Source organism: Engystomops pustulosus, chromosome 4 (genome assembly GCF_040894005.1).
Source record: "Engystomops pustulosus chromosome 4, aEngPut4.maternal, whole genome shotgun sequence".
Lineage (NCBI taxonomy): Eukaryota > Metazoa > Chordata > Amphibia > Anura > Leptodactylidae > Engystomops > Engystomops pustulosus.
This window is the reverse complement of record NC_092414.1, coordinates 132922774-132950598: the sequence shown is the minus strand read 5'-3', so window position 1 is coordinate 132950598 and position 27825 is coordinate 132922774. Positions and strand designations below refer to the sequence as shown.

Here is a 27825-nt window from a genome sequence, read left to right as displayed (position 1 = left end):
TTTTGCAAAACCCCTTTATAGTTGGGTGCATGCAGTCACATTCTAGTTCTAACCATAAATCAAGTAAATAAACAAGGTGAGGAGACTGAATCTTGTCCCTGGAACTGAAAGTATAGCTCATGTTTTGAACAATTGCACTTGAACGGGGTTAAAAACAAAAAAACAAACAACTGATTCTTGACGATTACATTTATTTTACTAGACAAGTTACAGGCTAAGAAATACCAGTGTGTCCAGTACAGTTTCCAAATAAAAGTCAACATCTGCTAAAAAATATTGGAAACAAAAATAAAAATGCCACTTTGCTGTCATTTACAATAAAGGTAAAGACCTCTGGAAACATAGAGGTGGCAAAGAGTCTGCATTACAGGTATTCAGAAGGATAAGAGAAACAATCTCAATGAATACAAGAGGTCAAGTGATGGTTCTCCAGGACCATCCCCCTGCCCAATTGGAATGGGCAAGGGGACGGCAGGATCCTGGACTTTGATGCCACTCTGTGGCTTACTTAAGACTTAGATCGTTGTGGAGAAGGGACTCCAGAAATGTGAATAACCAGTGAGTGAAATGTATTGGATCCCTGGAAGGTCTAGCCAACAGAGGCCAGGATGACATCAGCCGGGGTCTCATCAGTACTCCGCACTGTTACCTGCATGGTAACTCCATCAGCCAGTGCAAGTCTGGATCTTACCAAAACATCATGGCCGCCTCTATATACTCCTAAATATGGATTTGAGAGGGGAGATAAAAAAAAAAATTATAAAGGATCAGTATGTATTTTGCGTCGATAATTATTTTATTATGCATTTTCCCAGGACAAAGACATGAGATAGTCATCAATAGAAACGTCTAGGAGACTGATGAGGATTTTTGAGCACAGTGCCCAGAGGATGAAAAGTGCACACAGAACCATAACCAAAATTAAAGGGGATGAATTGAGCCATCAGACACTTATAAAAGATCGTAGGTTGTGATTGTGGGCAACCCCTTTCAAATGATAACTACCCATATTTTCTTTAAAGAGAGGCTACATTGGTAACAACTCCTGATATTACCTCTACAAGGTGGGTTAATATTTATAGTGTTAATTTCCTGGTATTCTCAACTACCCTAGAGGCATTATAATGGAAATATGGAATCCATTTTAATGTGAATATTGCATATTATATTCAGATGTAATGTATACTGGGTGGTTGATTAATCTGTTAATAAAAGGAGTAATGGATTCCGTTTATAAACATCTATAGTAACCAAGTTAATATGTCCTACTAGGTAATATGAATAGTGTAAGGGTCTTATATTGTATACCTAGAGTAACTGCTCTGAAATTGGACTGAATAGACATGTGCTCAGCTTGTGCTCACCTGAGAGATACAGCACATGGGAGTTCTTGTTCTCTGGCACCTTGTCAGATCGCTCACATGGCTGCATCCCTAGAAACTTGATTATATTTGTCACAGCATCTGCATAAGGAAAAGTTATCAATACAAACATCTTTATAATACATGGACTTGACAGGTGCACCTTCTGATGTAAATTTATAGACACCACAAAACTAAACATGGCTTTTCTGCTACACTTTAATACAGCCAAAGGGGAAATCACTTGTGAACATGGCTTGTATGCCAAACAATTGAGTCGTCTAAGTGTATACATATATCCAGATAAATGGTTAATGCAGAGTGTTACTCACCTTCCAGGGTTTTTGTAGTACTGAGTGCAAAAGTCTCCTCTTTCTCATAGGCATCTCCAACCTCATCCCAGGCTGCACCAAAATTTGGCTTTAATACCTTTTGAATGTGGTCTTCAATAGTAACTTCCAAGTCTTCAAGCTTAACAGACAACAGAAGTCTTGTAACATATACCATTATGTTATGTCACACATGTGCAGTGTAGCACTTCTGAAAAAACTCTATACTGGAACTCTGGGGCAATAATGTACCTCCAGAACTGTGAAAAGCTAAGATATGCATTCACCATGTAGATCATAGGGACTGCCTATGCGGCTTTAGATCCCTGAAAATAGTTTACGCACCACATATTCATCGCTGTAACCTTCATCATCAGGAACTCCTGTGTGAGGGTCACAGTCTCTGACCACAAACTTCATTGTGCAGTTAAATGTGCAAGAAACTGCAGAAGGGAAACAAATTCATTAGATGCACAAAAAAGCAAGATTTCTGCAAGTCAAACAGTCTACAATTGTCCCAATTACGGGTATTGTAGGCAACGTGTCAATGATTTAAAGGGGTATTCCCACCTCAGCAATTTTTTTTTTTTAATGTTTAAGAAAGGTTCGGTAGAGATTCATGTGACTAACATACTTTATTTAAAAAAAAAAAAAAAGATGTGTGCAAAGAAGTGCAACAAAGCAGGAAGACGCTAGCCACAAAAAAGGCAACAGGCCCTTTCACGCTAGATATCACTTTTTCAAGCTACTGATGAGTTGGAAGCCAAGCTACATTTAGTGAACAGAGGATTCTTTTGTTCCCATTTACATACCTGCCGTGGACTCCTCTTCTGGAAGTCTGACCAGAGTGTAACATATGCCAGGTTGATTGTATGGTAGAGTTTGCAAGGGGACATAATAAACCACTTCATACCCTTCTGAAGGCTCCACCTGAACTATCACTTTTTCTAAGAGCTGATCATTCAGGGTATTGGTACAGTCAAACTAGAGGAATAAAGAAGAAAATCTATTTTCCTGAGGAATTCTCATGTAGTCAGCCCCTTAAAATATACAACAAATAAAGTGTACAAACCTGAAATACAATATGATCCGTGAATACATGCTTAATACAGCGTACAAAGTATTCCGTTTCTGCTTCTGTGAGCTGAACCGGTTCGGAGGACTTAAAGAGTGGCCCCAAGTTTTTGAATTCTGGAATGGCTGCTAGTTGCTCTGCATACAAAAATGAACACAGCATAAAAATTAAGTCTAAATACTTACATCATAATGTATTCATGAATGTGTACCTAATTACACTATCGGATACATCTCTTAAAGGGAACTTGTCACTGCGGTTTGAAAAAATTAAGTTGCGGGCAGGTTCCCATAGAGCCCATATAGCATGAGAGAAACCTTTCTTCAGCTAATAAAATCGCTGTGCAGAAAAGGAATAAGGTAAGCTTAAACTGAGAATCAGTATAAACACATGCAACAAAAATCACCTTTACCTTGAAATATGTCTTGGCGAACAGGCACGGCTTTACCAAGCTTCTTGCCTGCTACTGGTGCGAGATCTAAAAGAAAAGAAGGTATAGAAAAAGTCACTTCATACTTTATTTTATTATTATTATTATTCAATTTGAATAATTGTGATGGAATCAGTAGTGCACTAGTAAGGACTAAAGATGATCAATTGTATTTAATTTCTACAGTACGGAGACAACGTTACCTGCTTTCTGTTCAACAAGAGGAACTGTAGATAAAGGAACAGACTTCAAATCAAATGGTTTTTCTGATGGCTCTAGGGTGTACTGGTGTAAAGCCTTCTCCATGCCCAGAACAGACACAGTCAGACCTAAAAAAAAACAAAACATACAGTTAAACAGATCTCACACACACACTAAAATGAAAAAAGAAAAATTAAATAGCTGAGATAAAAGCAAAGCAAGAAGGAGCCCCAGATCAGATTTAATATATTCTAAGCAACACCACTCACAAAGGCAATAACAGGCAACTAAATACATGACTTAGGATCATAGAAAAACAATGCAGCCAATGACAGAGAATCTCAGTAGGAGAACAATATACATGCCCTACCATTCAGAATATAAGCAGCATTGAGATTTAATTGTTTCTGCTTAAGAACATTGAAATAAAATGTTGCTCTGTCTCGGACTTCGTCGTCACTGTCCATCATGCACCTGGAAAGAACAGAGGAACACAAAGTTAGAAGCGTAGACAAAATAAAGAGAACTCTGCAATACTCAGAGAAAGGCTCTGGAAATCATAATTCGAGAACAACACACATTTCCTAATTGTCAAGGCCATTGTGTGGTCCCATGTAAATATATATTAACATAGAGTAAAATAGCAGTATTTTAAGCCTATTTAATAAGTTCTATATATTTTAAAATGTCAATGTTCTTGTTATAATGATCTAATTTATATTTTTATTCTTTTCAATGGGCTTCATCACACTTTAGTTCTTTCCACTTATACAATGTGGTCAGTGAATACAAAAAAGGACAGGTTCTAAATTGTCTTTCACTGAAAAAAAACTGAAGCGTGAAGAACCAAAAGCTACTTAAACCCCTTGCCGCACCACAATGTTTCCCAATATCATTGTACAGCAGAAGATGTATTTACAGGGCTCACGGACTGAACCCTCTACATACACACTGAGCACTGATTGCGGTGTAATCATTTAAACCGCTGAGAGCGCTTAAAGGATATCTATCACCAGGATGAAGTGTTGTAAACCAAACACACTGACATATAGGTGTGTGCCCTCTGCCAGGATCTGCTCTTCTTATAGATTCTTATGCTACAAAAAAAAGGCTTTTTAAATTATGCAAATGAGCTTGAGGGGCTCCCGAGGTGTTAATGAAGCCTTGAGCCCCTTAGGCTCTTTTGCATAATTGTATTTTCTTAAAAACAAAGGCATTTAAAGCTTAAAGAGCAGATCTTGTCTGAGGGGGAACACACCAGTATCTCAGTTTGCTTGGTTTACAATCCTTCATCCTGGTGGTAGATGATGGCAGAGAATGGCCGCCGCCATCTTGGGCCATATCAGCTGTAAAAATAGGGCCCAAAAGCAAATTGATTATGTCAATTTTCACTGCATTTGGAATTTTCCACACAGCTTCCCAATACAGGCGGTCCCCTACTTAAGAACACTCGACGTACATACGACCCCTAGTTACAAACGGACCTCTGGATATTAGTAATTTACTGTACTTTAGTCCTAGGCTACAATAATCATCTGTAACAGTTATCAGAAGTGTCTGTAATGAAGCTTTAGTGTTAATCCTGGTTCTTATGACAACCCAACATTTTTAAAATCCAATTGTCACAGAGACCAAAAAAGTTCTGACTGGGATTACAATGATAAAATATACAGTTCCGACTTACATACAAACTCAACTTAAAAACAAACCTACAGACCCCATCTTGTATGTAACCCGGGGACTGGCTGTATATGGTATGGAATATAAAATTCCATCACTAGGAAGTACAAATTGTCACACATAAAACACGCCTTTGTACAGCTTTGTATGCTGAAAGATAAAAGAATTATGGAATTTTGAAAGTGGAGAGTGAAAAATGGAAACACAAAAAAGTGCTGCGTTCTTAATGTAACCGAGGGCAGCGAAGCTCCAAAAGACAGACATAGAACTGTCTCAAGGAGTAGCCGAATGATATTACCCCCCATTGAAACAATAAAGTGGCCAGCTCAGAGTCCTTATCTAAACCCAATAGAAAACCTCTGAAAAATCGTTGGTGATAAAGTTATGGTCAAGAAACCAACAGAAGTGTGGAGAATGTTATAAAAATAGACAAATATAACACCAGAGACATGCAAGAGGCTAATGTTGTCCTGTGGCTGCAGATGTGCAAAGACCTGTGCATTTCCTACTGATGGGTGACTGTTGTCACCAAACCTTCAGAAATTGTTATAATCTATCGCTGTGCTACAGTCATTGCTGTTCTCTAATTATGATCATCAAGTTTTTGCAAAATAAAGATTTTATGTTGATGTACTTTGGTAATTTTGTAAAACACTGTTCTAGTGGCATAATGTGCATAATATGCCATTTCTGAGAAAAAAAAAATCAAGTGATCATCCATTATTCTCCAATTGTCATCTGTAACGTACACTGTTCCCCACCCCTCACCAAGGACAAATGTTTCAAAATTAAAAGCAATTGTGTTACCTCTGTAAAAGCACCAAAACACTAGGAAGAAGACACTCATTCTGGGCACCAAACTTTGCCAATGCACTAACAGCAGCTGCAAAGAACAAAATTCATCTATTACTGTGTAGAATTGAGTTACGGTAAGTTGCACTACTTCTATACACTTCCTTTCCTTCTAGTGCATATCATTTATATTTTTTCTACTCATTGTTACACTTTTAATTGAAGAATTTATTTATTTATTTATTTTTATAAAAGACATTGTACACATTGCTATTTATTCTGTGATATTTTTGCACTTTGTTGCTTGGTGTACACCCATGAGCGATGCTTACTCTTGCATTGCAATGTACTCCCTCCATGATGAATTCTTTTTCAGATTATTACCATGAAATGATGATGTTACAAAAGTTTGACTGTTTTTTGGTAGGTTTTGTACATCTACAGACAACTTGTGTCAGGGTTTGTATGATAAGCAAGGGATGAATCATAGCACTGACTTACACTTGCCAGGTATATATATTAGAATATCAGGTTCAGAAAAGAGAAGCCAGCGTAAATGCAGTCCTATGGAAATGAGATGGTTTACTTTTCCTTAGAATTCCATTTAAAAGTAAACTATCATTACATCTAGCAGTACACTACAACTTGTGTCTTATTTAATGTAGCCTGTACTCACATTTTTCACCCAGCCTGTACAAGGGACACATTGCTTATACACACATATGTAAAAGGGAACCTGTTGCCACATTTTCACAAATACAACTAGTGACAGGTTCCACACAGCAGCATGCTCTAGCAGCGAGACCTGTCAATCAGGAACAATGAGGCAGGCAATACAAGTAAAATTTAATATGGAGGACTCTGTGTGATTGAACTCACATCAGGTGAGTTGCATATAAGTTAACTATTTTTTTTTTTTTAAATTTCAGGCATGGAAAGGAACCACTTAGGAATAAGGACAGTAAGTATTATTTAAGTATATGTATTTATTTTGTGTGGGTTAATTTTATATGGTCTAAATGAACCATTACTCCATGCAGCTTTATTTTGTATAAGCAAATCGTAGAAACCTGACTACAAACCAAAAATTTCACCCCAGGGATTCAATAAAGAAAGCAAAGCAAAGAAAACAAAATCTGTATTGTCTGTCCTTACCTGCCCTTACAGCCTCATTTTCAAGGACCACTCTGTTAAAAACAAAGCGGATGTATTTAGAAGGGTTGGGTGTTCGAGGACCTTCTCTGCCTAGTAGGTGTAAGATCTTTGTGGCAAGCACAGTATGTTCGCAGTCCTCAATGAACTCGCAGAGATGAGCTAGCCCAGATTCTTTGCTATCTGGGTTCTCCTCTATAATGCTGATAATGCAGTCCACAATAGCTCGCTTGTATTCAAAACCCCCCTGCAAAGAAATCAAAGGGTACAATTAGGCTTCATGCACACGAACGTTGTTACCTCAGGTGATATGGCTGCAGTTTTTGCGGCTGTCGCAGGGCTCCATGTATTTCTATGTGCTCATACACACAGCTGTGATTTGTCTCAACCTAGTGCCCCCGAGGTCCTATTCCTGGCCTTGTTTGCTCTCCCATATGGGGGATGTGAAAAATATAGCTCACATAAGGTGTGTCATCTGTATTTGCGGTGGGTAGCTAGATAACATCCTCCCTCGATTTGCAGATCTCCAAAAACGGGCTGTATCTCATATGGCTATATGTTGGAGACGGGGGAAATGCTGTTTACACAGGCCACAATAGGGCTACCATACGGCCGCCATATACTTTAGTGTGCATGTTTTTAAATACATGGTTAAACTTCATGCACTTGACCATGTGTGCTTAAGGGGCCTCAAACAGTCAGGAATAGGGCCTGCTTTATAATTTGCTAGCTATGAGCTAGCTAACAGCCATAAAATATGGTTGTGTCACTGACAGACCTTCCTGTCCACCCATGCATACTATGCAACCCGGGACTGATGGTGTCTGTGGGATTGGAGGACCCTCTTCTAATCTCCTCACACGCAATTGGCTGCTCCCCCCCTCCCCTTACTACACTTCCTTTCTTGTTTGGTGGTAGATGTTTAATGTTATCAATCTCTTATGCAAATCACCTGATACTCACATCATCCCTAAGCATGTTTGATAGAAACGTCATCATTACTGTGTGTTTACGTGGATATTTCTGGCATAAGGCACTAATAGCTTGTACAACCACAACCTGAAAACAAAAGAGTGAATATATTTTAAAATATTTTTAAAGCGATTTTATTAAATTTACAATAAAATGTGTTAAGCGCTAATATTAAAAAGCCACTAATCTACATTGCAGTAAAGTAAAGCAGTCATATGTAGTTCTGTGAATAAGCTGGTGGTCAAAAGATCTCCATTCTCACAATAAGTGCAAGTTACAGAGATGCATCTTAAACATATTAGTCATAGAAAGAACTTACCTTAAATTCATCAGAAATCTCAGACACAAAGGTAGAGATCTGTTTCATCAGCCTGTCCACACTGCTTTCGCTGCCAGTTTTCAGCAGTGTTGTGATAGCAAGGGTAGCAATACTGCGGTTGGAATCAGTTATAAGGTTTTCCAGGTCCAGGTTACATGCGGTGACCGCAGAAGGATGTTTCATTGCCACCTAAGAGAAAAATAAAACTATGTATGAGTTTACTCATTTGTTCCTTTAATGAGCATTTACAACATAAGGATCAGACAGAGTTACTGCATCATCTTTTCAAAAGTCCTTTAATACTAGTGCTTCCCCCATCACCCTACAACTGTTATATCTAACTGGGGCTTGTTTCGCAGGACAGCCCTGCATTTGGTGCAGACATTTATATAACATTTACATTTCTGTACCCAGTTTATTCTCTTATTTCATTCCTATGTCCATCTAGTAGATTTTTCCACTATTAGCATACTGAAATATAAGGCCTACCTTGTTAAGAGTCCTTACTGCAGCATACCTCAAAGCAGGCTTTGGAGAGCTACAGAATAGTTGTAGAACTGAAAAAAGGCACAAAACAACAAACTTCAGTTGTATTTTCATGACCGTTATAAACTAGAGCTGTTCTAAAATCAGCCTTTTATGTCTCATTCCCAACACGTTTAATCAATGTGAAATTATTATTAGGCTATGGTCTCACCTCTGTTCAGCCCTTCCGTTACAGTAGAAAAAAAAAAATATAGCGGAGCAGGCCGTGTCATATTATAATATAAAACATCTATACTTCCATACATGGAACTCATAAGGGGAGAGAAGAATGGAAGACTAAGTTCACCTTGCTTATTTCATTTCAAGTGGTATTTTTAAACTGAATTCACAATTTTGTAGAAATCAACACAGAGTGAGGGTATGCTATATAAAGATATTTATTGGGTACTAGGGGCAGCACTGACTACTGAGGCTTGGCTGCAGCACTGTGACTACTTTGGGGTAGGTGCTGTGCGTATTGCCACTGTAGGGGTACAATTGTGATCACTAAGGGAACAGAGAAGAACACTTAAATATGTCAAAAGAAGGTGGAGGCGATGGTCATAAACCTAAGTGAGGAACTTCTTTGCGTTTCTAAATCTTCCCAGGGTGCCTGCGTCTATGCGGTCAACAGAAGAAACGGGAGAAGAGAGCTGTGCGGCATGGGAGCACATTGACTGCAGGTAAGTATTTATTTTTCTTATTTTTACTGACCAATGATTTGGGAGGCTGTATATAAGTAAACTGGAGGGGGTGAGCTATACATTAGGACCAGATAGTAATTCCACTGGGGTGGTGTACTGTTTAAAATCCAGCCCATTAAAAAATCCATCAAAATTAAACTAGGGCGTGTACTGTATATTGCTTAACCCCTTCCCGACATTTGACATAATAGTACTGCATCGCGGGAGGTGCGTTCCCGCAAAATGCAGTACTATTACGTCATGCTTCTGTCCCCGGCTCCTAAACGGAGCCGGGGCCAGAAGCTGCGGGTGTCAGCTATATATTATAGCCGACACCTGCCTCTAACACCCGCAATCGGAGATTGCCGCGGCGTGTTAGGGGAAATTTAAAGTGAATCGGACCCCCTGCGGCGCTTACCGGGGGGGGGTCCGCTGTTCCGATCGCAGCCCCGGGACTTCCGGTGCCCGGGGCTGCGCGATCCTCCTTCCTGTAGCCGGGTCCGTGCCTTCTGACAGGACCCGGCTGTAACACACTGAGCATGCGCAGCATGCTCAGTGTGTTACATTACACAGTGTAATACATCTGTATTACACTGTGTAATGTGAAGAATAGCTTGAACAAGCGATCCGTGGATCGCTTCTTCAAGCTTACCTGTAAAAGTAAATAAAAACATTTTTGAATAAAAATAATTAAATAAAGTAAACACAAATATTCCCTACACACATTGCAATAAAGGGAGAAAAACCACAAAAATCGCCAAAAACCCCCACATATTTGGTATCTTCGCATCCGTAACAATCCGTACAATAACTCAGAAACATTATTGGACCCGCTCGGTGAACGCTGTAAAAACAAAACCTGAAAAACACGCCAAAAATGTACATTTTTCATAAAATCTCTGCACAAAAATGTTCTAAAAAGTGATCATAAAAAGGTATATGCGCCAAAATGGTACCACTGAAAAGAACAACTCAACACGTAAAAAATAAGCCCTAAACCAGCTCTGTCAACCAAAAAATATTAAAGTTACGTCTCCGAAAAGATGGTGATGCAAAAACAAATGAGATTTCCTCTATATTAGTTTTTATCCAGTAAAATTGTAAAAATAAATGAAAAACTATATAAATGAGGTATCACCGTAATCGTAGTGATCTGTAGAATAAAGATAATATAGTATTTTTAGTGTACGGTGTACGACCCCCAAAATATACAAAAAGAAAGGAAACCAAAATTGACAATTTTCTTTTCACCCATACATTCAAGAGTTCATAAAACCTCATCAATAAGCTAATGACCCACTAAAATTAAGTATTTGTAAAGTGCATCTCATGTCGCAAAAAATAAGCCCTTATATGTCCAAATTGCCCAAAAAATAAAGATTGTATAGCCAATAAAAAGTGACAATGCATAATCTGCTCTGAATGGCGCAGCTTCTCTTTGATGCCCTGGCGTGTGCCCATTCAGCAGGTTACCACCACATATGGGTTATTGTTATACGCGGGAGGGATAGGGTATAAAATTTTGTGGAGCGTTTTGGTATTTTATCCACTGAAAGTTTGTACATTTTTTGAAAAACACATTAATTTAGCCAAAAAAATTTCCCTTTCAAAATTGCATCCGATTTTGTTTTAACCCCTGTAAAACAATTAAAGGGTTAACAAGCTTCATAAAAGTTGTTTTACTTACGTTCAGGGGTATAGTTTCTATAATGGGGTAATTTATGGGGTTTTACTTTTATTTAGGTCTCTCAAAGTGATTTGAAACCTGAGCAGGTCCCTCAATAGCAGGATTTTGCGTTTATGAAAATGTGAAAAATCGCACCTAACGTTCAAAGCCCCATAACATCCTACAAAAATAAGAGTATGCATAAAAAACCATGTCCACATAAAGAAGACATTCGGTGAATGTTAGTTATTAAGTATTTTTGCGGTTATGACTATGTATGGAAAAAGTAGAACATTTTGAAGTTTGAAAATCAAGAATTTTTCCAAATTTTCACCAAATATCTGATTTTCTCATAAATAAATGCAAAACATACCACCAAAATTTTTCAACTAACATGAAGTACAATGTGTCACGAGAAAACTATTTTAAAATCACTTGGATATGTTAAAGTGTTCCGAAGTTATAACCACTTATAGTGACTCAGGGCATATTTGAAAAAATGGGCCGTGTCAGGAAGGTGAAAAGTGGCTTCAGCGTTAAGGGGTTAAACCCTAAATGGGGTACAGTATATAACTAAGCTGTGAGGGCTGTATATATGGGGCCAGATTTTATTTAAGATGGAGTGGATCTCACTCCTATTGTTCCATATGACTGTTTGTACTCTGTAATGTAATATATTTGAAAATGTTGTCTATGATTTGTAAAGCGCTATGGAACATGATGGCGCTATATAAAGATTATTATAAACATGGAACCTTGGTGTGTTAACACACACAGTGTCCCTTAAATGTGTACATAGTGAGTGGAGCAGTTGGAATACTGGGCAATACACAATTGCATTAAATAATTATTAACATACCGAATTTTAAAAATCGGCAGTTGCATACAAAGTGTTAATTTCTAGTTAATTTTACTGCTGTCTGCTTGGTAGTGAATGGCCATAAAGGAGTATTTTTCACCTGCTGGTCTTGGGCAGAAAGGAGGATAAAATGTACCAAACACATCAAAGTTATAGGTCTGCGAGCAGAATATTGTGGTTGTAAATGGACTTTGCCATAAATTCCCCAAAATGTGACTCCCTTTTGTGTATTTAGCTTCAGATTAAGTTTTAATGTCTTCACTGAAAACACAAAGAAAGTAGAAAAAGACTAGGCAGCCCTAATCTCATTGCCCATGAGAGAGTATGGTTTGACAAACAAAGAACGGTTATGCCGATTTCCATTTAGTTATTCTAGAAAGTTCAACTATACGAGTTTGTTATTCTGTTCTCATACAGGGGCAGAAAAAAAATGCCATCATGTACAAGTTGTTTAGGACAGAAAGAAATATCAAACAAACAGGGGGGAAGAGAGGGGGGGGGGGGGGGTTCTCCTGTAATATAATGATACAGACCACAAGCCCCCATGGTGGTGGTAATGCAGCGTATTACATATCAGCCACTGATAAACATGGTGCAGTTTCAGACAGCCTCTAGAAACCTGTCATTTAAAAAAAAATTTAAGAATTAAACAGATACCTGAGACTGCCGGGGCCAACTCCCTCGCCGTGCAGTTGGGTAGGTGAATAATTGCTGAGGCCGCTTCATAGATTACCATTTCATGTTTGTTTCTAAGGCATCCTTCAATGAAGTCAAACAAAGGGCTAGTATGTCTAGACAAACACAAAAAAAAAAAATTTTGATAAAAGAGGATTCAACACCAACCTACAATATGCATTACTTAGAGTAGAATTACTTTCACAGTCAAAAAAATATAATAATGGGTTGAGTTGTTTCTCTGAATCTATTCATATATGTAGACCCAAGATGGGAAAATTACATTGTGTGCCCCTCCGAGGACCAAGGCTGAAGGAAGTACAAACAGTATGTATATACTGAACTACAAGTAACTCTCACCCTTCATCAGACTCTTCCAGCAAGCGACTGGCAATTCGTATTAACATGCAGTATGCAAAGGGAGATTTCAGGCCAGATTTGGTAAATTTGTTAATCATTTTGGCAACAGCAAGGCGGTCATTTTTTCTCAGATAGTAAAGCAGTCCTAGTGCGTGATACTGTAAAAAACAATGACAAGGTTACCAATATGCAATAATAGATACAGAACCATTTTCACTACATTTATATTTGTGAAATGCAATGTGTTGCCAATGACAGCCCTGCAACCTACATAATTTATAACAATATAAATAATGGAAGACAGAAGACCTCTTTATCTCCAGTATATTGTTTCGGTTATGCTCTTCTACCGAGAAATGACGGCCAGTTTACTTGTGCGCCTTCAATGGAGTAAATAAACCAAGGCTGACACTGCCAAGTTGGACTAGACAGTCTTATATTGTCTGATGCTGGATGACATATATAGCTCAGTATAATACCATTTAGTCTATCTTTGCACCTCATATTGGTTGGCTTAGTTTTACACCATAAAATGTGCCAGAATGTTGCACACCAGTGGCGCAAAGCAAGTTTGACTGGTGCATTTTTCTTTTTTTTCCAGTCACCCTACACACACATACAGGGGGGGGGAAGGAAAAAAACAAACCAACTCAAGTTTTGAGATTCTTGAAGGAACTATATCAATGAGCTAAATTTCTACAAGGGGAATCAATGGGATGTATGTATCATCTCTGTCTTGATTGTCTTATGACTTTTTTTGGTTGTTTTTTCGCAGTTTGTCTTTTTTTGTGCGTTTGACGCGGTTTTTTTTAAAATAAATTTGAAATTTGAATTGGTTGAAAGCAGAATCTGTCATCATGCTTACATCAGACAAAAAATTTTAAGAAGCATCAACCCAAATGACTTTTGTGAGACAAATATGAGGATTAAACACATAACCATCCACATTATAGATACCTGGACCATGATGTTATCACTTGAAGCAGCCTCCTGGGCCTCATTTATCCAGCGTTTTACCACATCATAACTAATTTTCATCATATGCTGATAAAGAGAAAATGTACATATCACAATTAATATATAAAAACATTATCCAGAAAGTTATTCAGTGAAAATATTTGGATTTAGTCATTACAATGACAGCTTGGATATCCAATTTGTTCTTCAACAGTGATTGACATCTGCAGATCAGGGCACCTTAATCATTTCATTTGAGCTTGTAATCTGGAAAGCAGACAGCCCCATAGTGCATAGTGTAATTACTGTTCTACTAGATACAGAGAGATAGATATATATATATATATATATATATTTTACACACACACACTCACTGACCGCTTTATTAGGTACACCTGTCCAACTGCTCGTTAAATCTTAATTTCTAATCAGCCAATTACATGGCAGCAACTCAGTGCATTTAGGCATGTAGACATGGTCAAGACAATCTTCTGCAGTTCAAACCGAGCATCAGTATGGGGAAGAAAGGTGATTTGAGTGCCTTTGAACGTGGCATGGTTGTTGGTGCCAGAAGGGCTGGTCTGAGTATTTTCGAAACTGCTGATCTACTGGGATTTTCACACACAACCATCTCTAGGGTTTACAGAGAATGGTCCAAAAAAGAAAAAACATCCAGTGAGAGGCAGTTCTGTGGGCGGAAATGCCTTGTTGATGCCAGAGGAGAATGGGCAGACTGGTTCGAGCTGATAGAAAGGCAACAGTGACTCAAATGGCCACCCGTTACAACCAAGGTAGGCAGAAGAGCATCTCTGAACGCACAGTACGTCGAACTTTGAGGCAGATGGGCTACGGCAGCAGAAGACCACACCGGGTGCTACTCCTTTCAGCTAAGAATAGGAAACTGAGGCTACAATTTGCACAAGCTCATCGAAATTGGACAGTAGAAGATTGGAAAAACGTTGTCTGGTCTGATGAGTCTCGATTTCTGCTGCGACATTCGGATGGTAGGGTCAGAATTTGGCGTAAACAACATGAAAGCATGGATCCATCCTGCCTTGTATCAACGGTTCAGGCTGGTGGTGGTGGTGGTGGTGTCATGGTGTGGGGAATATTTTCTTGGCACTCTTTGGGCCCCTTGGTACCAATTGAGCATCGTTGCAACGCCAAAGCCTACCTGAGTATTGTTGCTGACCATGTCCATCCCTTTATGACCACAATGTACCCAACATCTGATGGCTACTTTCAGCAGGATAATGTGCCATGTCATAAAGCTGGAATCATCTCAGACTGGTTTCTTGAACATGACAATGAGTTCACTGTACTCAAATGGCCTCCACAGTCACCAGATCTCAATCCAATAGAGCAGTGATGGGGAACCTTTGAGAGACCGAGTGCCCAAACTACAACCAAAATCCACTTATTTACTGTAAAGTGCCAACATGAAATTGTAAGCAGTAACTTACCTGTTCTTACACATCTTTTAATCATATTGGCCCCCTGAAGCCACCAATACAGTTGAAAGGAGGAGGGCAAATTCAGACTATCATAGTTGCTTCTCTCCAGGGACTCCAGGGACATGTACAGGAAAAATGGTGGGTCTAGCAGGAGGACCTCCAAAGACATTGCAGTTCAGTCCGCACCTTCAGTCCACATTTTACCTGCAGTTCCAAACAGCCAATGAAGTTTTGCTTTAGAGTAGCGCCGAGAGCAGCATCTCTTAAGTTGCTTGGGACAGCAGGAAGATTTGGTGGATTTGGTCCTGTTTGGTGAACTCTGTCCTGAGTGCCCACAGAAATGGCTCTGAGTGCCACCTCTGGCACCCGTGCCATAGGTTCGCCACCACTGCAATAGAGCATCTTTGGGATGTGGTGGAACGGGAGATTCGCATCATAGATGTGCAGCCGACAAATCTGCGGCAACTGTGTGATGCCATCATGTCAATATGGACCAAAATCTCTGAGAAATGCTTCCAGCACCTTGTTGAATCTATGCCACAAAGAATTGAGGCAGTTCTGAAGGCAAAAGGGGGTCCAACCGGTTACTAGCATGGTGTACCTAATAAAGTGGCCGGTGAGTGTGTATATATATATTTTTTATTACACACCACATCTATACATAGAGTTCTTTAGGGAAAAATTCCTGGCAACAAGAAAAAACCCATAATTATATTACAATAGTGTCCATTCACATAGTACCTAAATATGCTCCAAAGTTTCGAATAAAAAAAAAAAAAACATTAAAAATAAAATAAAAGTAAATATGAACATACCAAGGAGGACACCAATGCAGAACTGGAAACACTGGGAACTTTATCCACAATTGCTTGTTTCATGTATCTTTCAATCGCCTGCAACATGGTGGCCTGAAAATATAAACAACCCATATTTCTCATAAAACTAATATTTGAACAGAAAAATAAAATCACCAGGTTATCATTCAGTTCAAGCTCATGTTCATTCTGAACAACAAAATCCTACATATCAGGAGTAAATCTTCACCGATATAATATAACATTGTGTATAACCTGCCTGAAAAACCACATATTTGGTGAAATTATATATTAGCAAAAGCTACAGTTTACAACTTAACCCTTTCCCTGCCAAGTGTTTCTGGCAGGGTGATTGTTCAGGAACAGATAGGGATCACATGATCACGTGGCCCCTCCATCTGTGGCCACTTTATGGCCTGGAATGTCTGGCTGATGAAGGAAAAGACAGGAGGCTTCACTTCACAAATCAAGAAAGCACTGCAGAACAGTAATAGATTTATATTGGTAAATTGCCCCCCCCACCCACACACACACATACATTAAAAAAATATGAGGAAATGTGGCCATCCCCTTTAATGCACACAACTGCCTTCTTGTAACTTTGGAGCAAACTAATAAAATGCAAAAATTACATGAACACTCGAACTTGCCACTAAAATGTACAAATCCAGAATACTTCTATAAAGAGAACATACTTTCCTAAAAACAGATGTGAGGAGTTCATACATACCCCATAAGTGCATAATCACCAAAATAAGCAGCAAAGGGAACTTTTAAATCCACAGGGTGCGCCAAACTACCAGTATTTTTGCTGAAAACTGCACTGAGCTTCACACAAATATATTATTGCAATTTACTTTGCATAAAAGTAACCAAAAAACTATTATCCATAAACCAAGCTAGTGAGAGGACAAAGGCGACTTTTAGATTGGTTTAACGTGCACATGTAACGTGGCATGAATAATGGAGGGATGGTGTGAAATACAAACTGTATTCAAGAATGTGTGTTTTTCACTTTACATTAAACTTTTTGGACAAGTTCTGAGTTGTGGCATTAATATGTTCACCACATTAGGTGAAGAAAATCGAATATTCATCCTCTCCCTCCATCATGTTAAAAAAAACAATATCACTCAATATATGACAAACAGTATGCTCAAAATATATCTACATATAAATTAATTGTGAGCTGCGAGAAGCTCCTCTGTTTATCCCTCTTTCTCTTCTTGCAGCCTGCCGACTCAGAGCCTGTTGGGGGAAGGCACACTTCAGAGGGCTATACCTTTGATCTCTGGCACCTAGAATCACCTTTTTCTTATGATCTAGGAATGCGTTTCAAGCTGACAGGGAATTGGAGATATTAACTGTTCTTATTAGAAATTGACACTTTAAATGTGATCATCACCAGAGACCTGGCACCTAAAAAGCAATGCTAGGTGCCTGAGATCCAAAGTTATGGCTCCTAGAATCTAGGACTTATCCAATATGTCCTCAGCCATCGAGGTGCCACTTCCTTGGCAATAAAAGGGTTAAAATGCTTTTATAGACACACAATATTTAGGTCTTATAAAATACAGCTTTCACAACCAACTGAAGCTGAAACCAATCAGGTAAATATCAGATAATACCTCCACATACCCATACATTGCAATGGCATGGGTTTTAGTGCAGCATATACATTTACACATGTGGATTTTGCCATTGGTGCCCATATCTTTAGGAAATACTAAAAATACTTTAATGCTTTTAATTCAGAAAGCCATGGCAACAACCTTAGCCCCTATGGCTACTTACGTCAGTAATCCGGCAGAGAGCTCGAATAGCAGGTCCGCGGTAAACATCTTCTTTCCCAGTCATATCCTTGGTCAGACTAATAAAATTCAATTATACAAAAAGGTTAATCCAATAACTTGTAGTATACATTTTATTGTGGTGTATCCTTATTCCTAAGTATGTCAAATGCACATGACAGGTTTCTGATCTATGAAGAAAGGTGCACTTAAAAATATATCATTAAGATTAACCGAAATGTCAGTTTCAACCCACTGCTGAAGTGACCTAAAGAAATCAATCAGATAAAAACACAGCGAGAAAGAAGGTCTGTTTGATAGCTATCCACTAGAATGGAGAGGTGAGTGTGAAGCCCTTTCCTTAGACTTTAGTCCAATGCATGTGGAGACCCGGTCCTTGTAGAACAGTGGTCCCTTTTTTTTGCTCAGGAATGTGAACATAAATTTTCTTCAGGGACAAGAGGGAAGGGGGTGGGTGATTAGCCAAAAATGTATGTTTTCACACCCCACGTAACACGCAACTCCCTGTGTGCCCAGCTTATATTGTCCCATTTCCTGTAGTTGCCCTCCTATTCCCATGGTTCCCTTACGGTTAGGGCTAACCCTGAACTGCCCCCCTCCTCTCATGTCTTCTTTTTCTGTTGTTCACCCCCCCACCCATCTGCTTCCTATGGTCACTTTCCCAGCCAAACTCTGTATAAAAAAAAAAATCTTTGGGTTCGGTGTGATCACGAGGATACCAAATTTGTATAGGTTTTATAATGTTTTAATACATGTACAAAAATAACAACTCTTGTAGAATTTTTTTAATTTTGCCATCTGGCGCTAATAACTTTTTTATACTTCGGTGTACAGAGCTGTAGGTGGTGTAATTTTTTGCGACTTCCGGTAAAATTTTTTAATGCTACCATATTTACGACTGTACGACCTTTTGATCACTTTTTAAATATTTTTCAAAATGGCAAAAAAAAGTGGCATTTTCGACTTTGGGCGCTATTTTCCGTTACGGGGTTAAACGCAGTGAAAAACAGTTATTCTATTTTGATAGATTAGGTATTGTCGCGTCCGAAAATGCCCAATGTGTTTGGGATTTTCACTATTTATATTTATATCAGTTCTAGGAAAAGGAGGACGATTTGAATTTTTAAGGTTTTTTATTATAATTTTTTTTTTTTTTTACTTTTTTTAGATTTTTACTTTTACCATTTTTCAGACTCCCTAGGGTACTTTAACCCTAGGTTGTCTGATCGATCCTACCATATACTGCCATACTACTGTATGGCAGAATATGGGGATTTTCCTCCTCATTCATTACAATGTGCTGATAGCACATTGTAATGAAAGGTTTAAAACGAGACAGCCTCAGGTCTTCGGAAGATGAGGTCACAGGGAGCAGCAATCCTCGTCAAGATGGTGGTGAGGGTGTTATCGGAAAGTCTTTGCTGCGATATACAGCAAAGACATACTGGCTATGGAGAGGGCTCAGCCCATGAGCCCTCTCCATGCACCAGGGGCCGACCCGTAACGTGCTATTTTGTCACAGGTCGTCAACGTGTTAAAGAAAACACATCATGAGATTTCGGTCCATGTAAAACTGTCATTAGTCATCAATTGTGCAGTGCACCCAAGCCGGGAGCAGAATGAAACATTAAGACTATCTGCACACGTTGCGGATTGCCATTCAGAAAAACAGTATGTAAATCAACATCATAAAATTCTGTTTACATTTTTTATGCAGATTTGTCCTGTGTGTAATGAGTTTTTGACACTTGTGTTATTTTTACTTGATCTGATTTAATTTCAAGCTCAAATCTGCAGAATTCATGCAGATATTCATAAGCCCATAGACTTCAATGTGAAAAAAAGCTAGTGTATTACATAGCAGATTCTTTGCGACAAAATCTACTCTGAAAATCTGCACCAAGTGCAGATAGTTTCATTACACCTAGTCTGGGGTAAAGGCCTTAAAATTCAGAACTAACTAGACAAGTGAACTTTTCTTAGTGTCCATTTCACACAGCCAAGTTCACAACACGTGTGCCCGATTTACCAACCTGAACTCCAATTAGCTGAAGTGAGCAGATCATTCTACCTGACAGCTTGTGTGAAATGGCCCTTGGAGAGGAAGGTGGATTCCATTAAACCTATACCTCAGGGGTTTTGGGAACATTTACATTTAATAAAAGGGAAAAAGAAAAGTTACCTGCTTGTGACAATAATGACATCCTCAGATATATTAGCCATTTCCTTAATAGTGAGGTAACACATCCTTCTCAGTGTTTGCTAACAGAGAGGAAAAGAAAGACACTGTAAGATCAATTAAAATAGTAAAACAAAGAAGTAGAAGGTCCAACTGACTACAGACCACCATGATCTCAAAATTTACCAAACAGTTACAAGCTTTATTGTTTTTCCAATTGTTCTCCTTTCACTCTCAGACTGTTAGGAGAGTGTAAAACAGTGTGCCCTGCCAGAGGGAGTATTCTTAGCAAGAGCACCCAGGAACAAATAAAGTAGAAAAACACATTGGGTATTACCACATCTGCAATGACTTTAGCTAAAAATGAGCTATTCCATAACTTAAAGAAACCTTAAATAGATTCTATATCGGTTTTCTTCTGAATCTACCAGAATACAGAAGGACGCCATTGTGATCCGGTCACAGCCCTCGATAACAGGTTGGTGGAAGTTTCCTCATGAATGTTTCTATTGAAGCCCTATTGTTAATGGTGCAAAATTTGTGTGAAGGGGATACTGTTGTTTTTTTTAGGGGCTTTTGATATGCTATTGAGGGGTCCCCCCCAAAAAAGGCTATATTGTAAAATTGTTCCCGTTTCTACGGGCTCATGCCATTGCTGTGGATTCCACATCGTTGTGAATGAGAAGACCACCCGTTCCGCAAAAGATGGGCAAGAATAGGACCTGCTCTATCTTTGTAGTCTAGGAACTCTTTTTCTATTGAAAAAACAGCACCTGTTTGTACCATTTTGAGACACCACATGCACACAAACTGAAGAAGCCTTGGATAAAACTACAGAGTTATAGGTGGCTCCTGAAATATGCCAATTCAACAAGGGGTTGGACACACTGTAATGATTTCTGTGGCTTAACTACTGCAGATCCTACAGCAGCAAGAAAAACACATCTTATCCCTGTGGACATTTGTAGAAGAAAAAAAATAAGCTCCAACCATTCATTTAACCTACATCATTAGATTGGAATAATCGGGTCATAGCAAAGAAAGCTTCTGTGGCTTCCATTGTTCCAAAATGTTCACCCTAAGAAAAAGAGGAGAAACAGTTTTATTATTAGAATTTTTGCCATTTTTTTTGCAGATTTTATGAAAACAACAATTGAACGTACAGCAGACGGCTACATGTAAGGGTTATACCTACACAGTATCTTATTGATGTAATGAGCTTTTTCATTAACGCTACATCTACAGTGGTCACAGTGATTCTGTGCTGTGCTGCTTGCATCAAAATGAAGTAATATTAGAGCAACTAATGTAACTAGGAATGCGCATAATATCAAACAAGATAAGAATAGGTAAAACACAACTATTAAATCAGTCTGCGATGTAATGGATTTAAATGTGACATAGGAGGTGAGGGAGGTAAACAGTGATGGGGTGATGTATTTGGGTGGTATAGGCCTATATACGTGGCTACATGGTCTCGTACCGGACGCAATGATGTTGCCAGAAATCATATTAAAGGGGTTGTCCGAGTTCTTGAAAAAAAGCTAAAAGTGGCCGGGACAGGGCTGCTTAAAAAAAATAAAGCTGTACTTACCTTCTGGTGCCCTCCGGTATCCAGCGCTGCTGTCACTCCGGTCCGGGCGCCATGTAAACAAACATGGCCGCCGGAGCAGCGCTGGATTCAGCTTCCGGCCGGCCGTGGCTGGGCACGCCTATCCGTCCCTATACACAGCATTGTGTATGGGGGCCGGAAGGTTGTCGGGTCCGGCCGGAACTGAGTCCAGCGCTGCTCCGGCGGCCATGTTTGTTTACATGGCGCCCCGACCGGAGTGACAGCAGCGCTGGATACCGGAGGGCACCGGAAGGTAAGTAGGACTTTATTTTTTTTAAGCAGCCCTGTCCCGGCCACTTTTAGCTTTTTTTCAAGAACTACGACAACCCCTTTAACATCAAATTGGCGGCCATGAAAGTTAGTGTTCAGCAGTTCTAATCTCCATAATATCCTCAGAGAATACTCTAATACTTTAAGCAAAAATGAAAACTGCAACCACTCAGGGCACCTCCCTGAAGGTATTGATCAGCTCGTCGGGTGTTGTCTTGTGTAAATAAATAATTATAAAACTTTTATTACACTTTAGATTTTGGATAGAGGTCAGAGAAAGGCAATGAAAGAATGTGACCATGTAATAACAAACATTCAGCCTTCTAACCCTAGACAGAATCACTACTTTGCACTGACATGCTTGAATGTTTGTATGTTTTAGGGAAATAAACTGTGGGTTGGGTAGGTTATCCCTGCGAGTTGCACCAGATATACTAAAAGGCTTTGTCCTTCTGGAGTAGAATTGCGCTATAACCTGAGCCTGGAATTGCACACTCCTTGCCAACTTGGCATGGATTTGCCGTAAGTGGCAAAATATATTCACAATTCCTTTTGTACCAGAGACAGAAAAGTATAATTTTAGTAAGTGCAGATTGATGTATATTAAAGGACATCTACCATCAGTAGTGTCCTAATAAGAAGTTCCTGAAACCGGGGACCAGGTGGGACCACTAGCGCTACAGGGGGAGTGCATAAATTAAAATATGAAGCTCCATGAGGCGCTTGGGTGATGTAGCTCGGGCTCCCCAGGGTAATTAGCATAACTTTTATATCTCTTTCCACAATCTGGGAATATAGAGTTACAATAAAAAAAGTCCTAAGGAAAGATGTTTCTAAGGAACTTCTTATTAGGACACATCTATCATGGTAGATGTCCTTTAACACAACCAAAGTGTTCAGTTTACCTGGTTCAATAAGTACAAAATCTTGGTTAGAATGTGAAGACATCGTCTTGGATTTATTGGAGTTTCGTTGAATAATCGAGCCTGCGGAGACAAAAACGATAATGGAACTATTTTTAAATTGAGATGTAAAACTGTACAATCAAAAACATGGCTCTGATCTTAAATTTCGGTGCATACACATTCTCGTACATGCACTGCCTAGACAAATATAACGGCACACAGCACAGAATAATTCAAAAGTTGTGGTCATCATTCTTTACACGGTGCACAGAAAATAAATGGGCAGGTTTAAAATTCACAGGCAAGCTAATTCTCCAAAAGCTGCCACCTGCAGAGGCTTACTGCTCTGCTTATGTAAACCCAATATGAAATAAAGGCAAGACAGTAATAGTCCTGGATGAACACCTCTATTAACACAGTGTAACTTTAGGGATTTTTCCACACAAGCATTTCTCAACTCTGTATGCAATCTGTTATTTTTGCCAATAGGAAATAATGGGTGAACATGCTATGTGGCCATTAACATTTTTTTCAGCTTTGTTAGCCCAAAAGAGCACTTATTAAAAGCTACATTACTTTGAGAGATGTGCAAGAGACCATTTTGGGGCAGTCGGAATAAAATAGACCGACTCCAGAAATATACACCGTTTATAAGTTGAGTTTTTTTAGCACAATTTTAACGCTGGAGAAGCTTCACTCCGCTTATACTCAAGCATATAAAAAAAAAAAGTTAGTACCCTCTGGTACTGACCACCAGTGCCCTCTTTGGATTCCGACCGGGCCGGCAGATGCACTTCTTTGCATTCTACCAGCACAGAAACCATGATGTGGCAGTATGTCATAGCTTCTGTGCCGGGAGATCCCATAAATGTTCCCGGCCGGGACGGCAGATGCACAAGAGGTCTCGAAGGTTCAGCACCAGAGGGTACTTAGTTCATTTTTTTATGGGCATTATACTAACTGGAGGCACTCTGCTGGGCATTATACTAATTGGAGGGGCTGCTGTGGACACTTAGTTTATGAGGGGAGATTATTGGACAATATATCAGAGCAGCGGCTGAATTGTTTTGTGGTAAAATTAGGTAGCTCGGCTTATATGGTAATAAATATAAGGAAAACATCTCAAATTCAGAAATAAATGCATGAAAAAAATACAATGGGTATAGAATCCAAGCCTTCATGTTACATAGCTCTGCTGGGCTGTGCTGCATTAAGATGTGAAACATTTGGTGATCTGTTCCCAGAGAAAAGCCCGATATTGAAAGTTCAGCTCAACAAAACTGACTGTTCATGAGGCAATTACTTTATATCCAGAAATTGTTAGAGATGTTGCCCGTGTGGCTAATGCATTGCCACCACCCATGTTAGTGTAGAGAGGCTGTTCTCTACTCTTAAATTAATTATGTCTGACTTGTGGTCATTTATGGAGGAGGATACTGTTTCTAAGAACAAATTCATAGACTTGCTAAACAAATATTATTCGGTCATTTTTGTTAAAACTCCCCTTTCCCCACAGTGTTTTGCACAATTACAGTTTACTATATAAACTTGAGTATAATCTGAGACCCCTAATTTTAACACAAAAAAACTGGAAGAAACTATTGACTCGGGTATAAGCCGAGGGTGGGAAATGCATTGGTCACAGCCTCCCCAGTATTTAGCCAGCAATCCCCCTGTAGTGTATAGCCCGCCGCCCCTGCCCCTTGTAGTGTATAGCCCGCTGCCCCTGCCACCAATATATTGCCTGTAAGAAAAAAAAACAAACAGTGTACTCACCTGCCGACTCCCCCCCGGCAGGTCCTCTTTTATACAGCGATGCTCCGGCATCGGCTTCGTGTCCCCACGCTGTCCGTCGCTTGCTGACATCATAGTGTGTGCCTATGCCGGCGCACGTAGTAGTCAGCATCTGATGTCATGATACCTGCAACGGACAGCACGGGTACACGCAGAGGACCTGTCGGGGGTGGGGGGCTTCGGAAGGTGAGTACACTGTGTTTGTTTTTCTTGACTCGAGTATAAGCTGAGTACTCAGCGTATACTCAAGTAAATACGGTATTAAAGTTCTAAGGTTGTATTCCAATAAATATTTTTATGTTCTACCTAAATAACTTACTGCATCATAATGACGCTATAAAGCCTTATTAGTCTAAATTCAGCACTGAAATATGATCCATGTATGTTGGTGACGAAGTCTGGGAAATTGAAGAGTCGGAGGTTTGGCTTATTGACTCCAAAGCTCTGGCTACTTCAATACAAGTGTAAGAAAATATGCAGCATGGGCAAGTGTCATTATAACAATACTTCATGAATAGTCAAGTCAAAACTCACTTCTTGAAGAACAGCGCTCTTCTCCAAGTGCTGGAAAGGATTTGAACCACTTCCTGAAAAATAAATAAAATGAGCTTCACAGATGTCCAATCTAGTTCATATAGTGCAGTGGTGGTGAACCTATGGCACCAGCGCCCTTTTTATGGGCACCCTTGCCATCAACCTAGGGTAGAGTTCGCCAGACAGAACTCAGTCCCAAGCAGCCCACGACCCCAGAAGGAAGCTACAATGATAATCCAAACGTCTTCTTCTTTCTACTGTATTGGTGTCCTCGGGTGCCTACACAATTTAAACCTGTGAAAGAGCAGGGAGTAATAAGTTACTGCTTAAATTGTCGCATTGGCACTTTGCGAAAAATACATGGGTTTTGGTTGTAGTTTGGGAACTCTGTGTCTAAAAGGTTTGCCATTACTGATATAGTGTATTCCTCCATGTATTTCATTTGTATTGTAAGCAATTGTACTAAAGCCAAGTGCACTAATCTACAGGCTGCAGGGCAATGTTACCAGTGTGACAGACACCTTACATATTCTGTTTATATAGGATGTGGTGAATAACAGAGCAGTCCATAATATAACAAATTCAGAAAGAAAGAAGAAATCACTGCAGTGGTAAAAAGTAAGGTTTATACCTCACACTAGTCCACTAGTTCCACATCCTTATAAGTTACACGGGGAGCTGCCCCTGGCAATCAGTATGGCACAGTGTACACTAACCCCGGGCAATGTGAGGCCACCATGTGCCCATATGTATGACTGAGGTATGTATGGCTGGTGTACGAGGCTGTGCACTGTTCACATGGAGAGGTGTGCACCCAGTTTACCAAATATCACATTCACCAATTATTTAGCCCTCATACTGGAGGGAGGGAAGATACAATGGTTCCCGCATATGACACTTCCTCCTGGTACCGGCTTTAGGTAAGTCCGCGGCTTTGAGGCCTGCAAGGAGAGGACTCGCCAGACTCAATGTTCCGTGATATAAAAAAGGCAGACAAGTCTCACCCGCCTCCTCGTCCTTCTTGTCAAATTTCTTAATCATTTCCGGTGCCGTTCTCCTCGTTCCCGGTATCGGTTGTAGAGCAACACAAGGTTCGGCACTGCGCATGCGTACAGCTTTAACACGGATACCACGTCCCAGAAAGAAGGAAACGTCTCCGGAATGGGCGAAGGCGTGAATCATGTGACTTCATACGTCGCGCAGAGAGCAATCCATGTAGTAGTGTCACCACGAGGTGGCGCTGGAGGGCGTGCAGTGGTCACACCTGAGTTGTTAGAGCCGGTGCTTAACCCCTTAAAGTCTGACCTATTAATACATTTTTAGTACTGACTAATTTCTTTTTAACGATGATTTCATTTGTAGCCAAACATTGGTGTCGTTTCACAAAGAATAAGTTAAATGGAAGACTTCTAGTGGATTTTTATACTCAATGGGTCACATTTACTAAGTGCTGTGCGCCAGTTTTCTGTCACACTTTGCACCTTTCATGTGCAAACACCTTGCACAGGTATTCAAGAAATGTACGTGCGGCTGCACTCTTAACACGACACAAATTTCACTTACATGGGCGGTTTGGTGCACACTAGGACCATGCGCCACATTTATCATGCAAAGTCCGACAGGAGTGTGTCACATGCCCCCTCTGTCAGGGGAACCGCGCAGAGCGTGCCAGATTCATGAATAACACGCGCCACAAATCATGAATCTGGCGCACCCAGCACACTACACAGGCAAACTGCATATAGTAAATGTGCCCCCTCAGATTCATTGCAGTCGATTTGCCTGGCATAAAGCCATTTTGATCTTCTGAAATAATACCTGTTATTATTTTTTAGGGTGCTCAGCGAGGATTTTTGCTATAATTTTGTTATTCAAGTTTATCAATGAGATTGGACGATATGATCTCGGATCTGTAAGATCTTTATCATGTTTTTTAATCAAAACTATCAGGGCCTCGGACATAGAATGTGGCAACTCTCCTGTTACAAAGATATTTCTTATTACCTGGTATAAGTATGGAGAGATTGAATCTCTATATTTTATATATACTTCTGCTGGAAACCCATCTAATCCCGTAGTCATATTATCTATAGCCCATTTTACCTCTTCTTCTGTTATAGGTAAGTCCATATATTGTTTCTCTTCTACTTTTAATCTAGGTAATTTAATTGCTTGTATGTATGTTACTTTTGTGCCATATAGCTCAGCATAAAATTCCAAGAATGTTTTACTAATTTCTTCATTATCTGAGGCTATATTGTTATTATACCCTTTTAATGCCTTTATATAGGAGATCTCCCTTTCATTTTTAACAACAGAGGCCAAAATTTTTCCCAACCTACTTCCTTCCATAAAGATTTTATCCTTAATTTTTGTATTTATCTTTTTCACTCTTTGTTCTGCTTCTATTTCATA

At 39.5% G+C, this 27825-nt stretch overlaps 1 protein-coding gene across 1 annotated transcript; it reads right to left on the bottom strand.

The window, feature by feature from the left end:
* Positions 1–174: 174 nt before the first annotated feature.
* COPG2 (COPI coat complex subunit gamma 2) lies at positions 175–26579 on the bottom strand. The gene is made up of 24 exons (XM_072147482.1): positions 26415–26579; positions 25411–25463; positions 23083–23163; positions 21302–21373; positions 20299–20378; positions 18100–18175; positions 16306–16398; positions 14037–14123; positions 13080–13237; positions 12702–12835; positions 8801–8868; positions 8312–8500; positions 7984–8079; positions 7024–7267; positions 5884–5959; positions 3767–3870; positions 3399–3524; positions 3178–3243; positions 2763–2902; positions 2503–2674; positions 2036–2133; positions 1694–1832; positions 1365–1463; positions 175–720 (listed from the first exon to the last, which is right to left on the bottom strand). Exons 1-24 carry the CDS (start codon positions 26515–26517, stop codon positions 590–592), a joined length of 2685 nt encoding a protein of 894 aa, XP_072003583.1. The 5' UTR covers positions 26518–26579; the 3' UTR covers positions 175–589.
* Positions 26580–27825: the final 1246 nt, after the last annotated feature.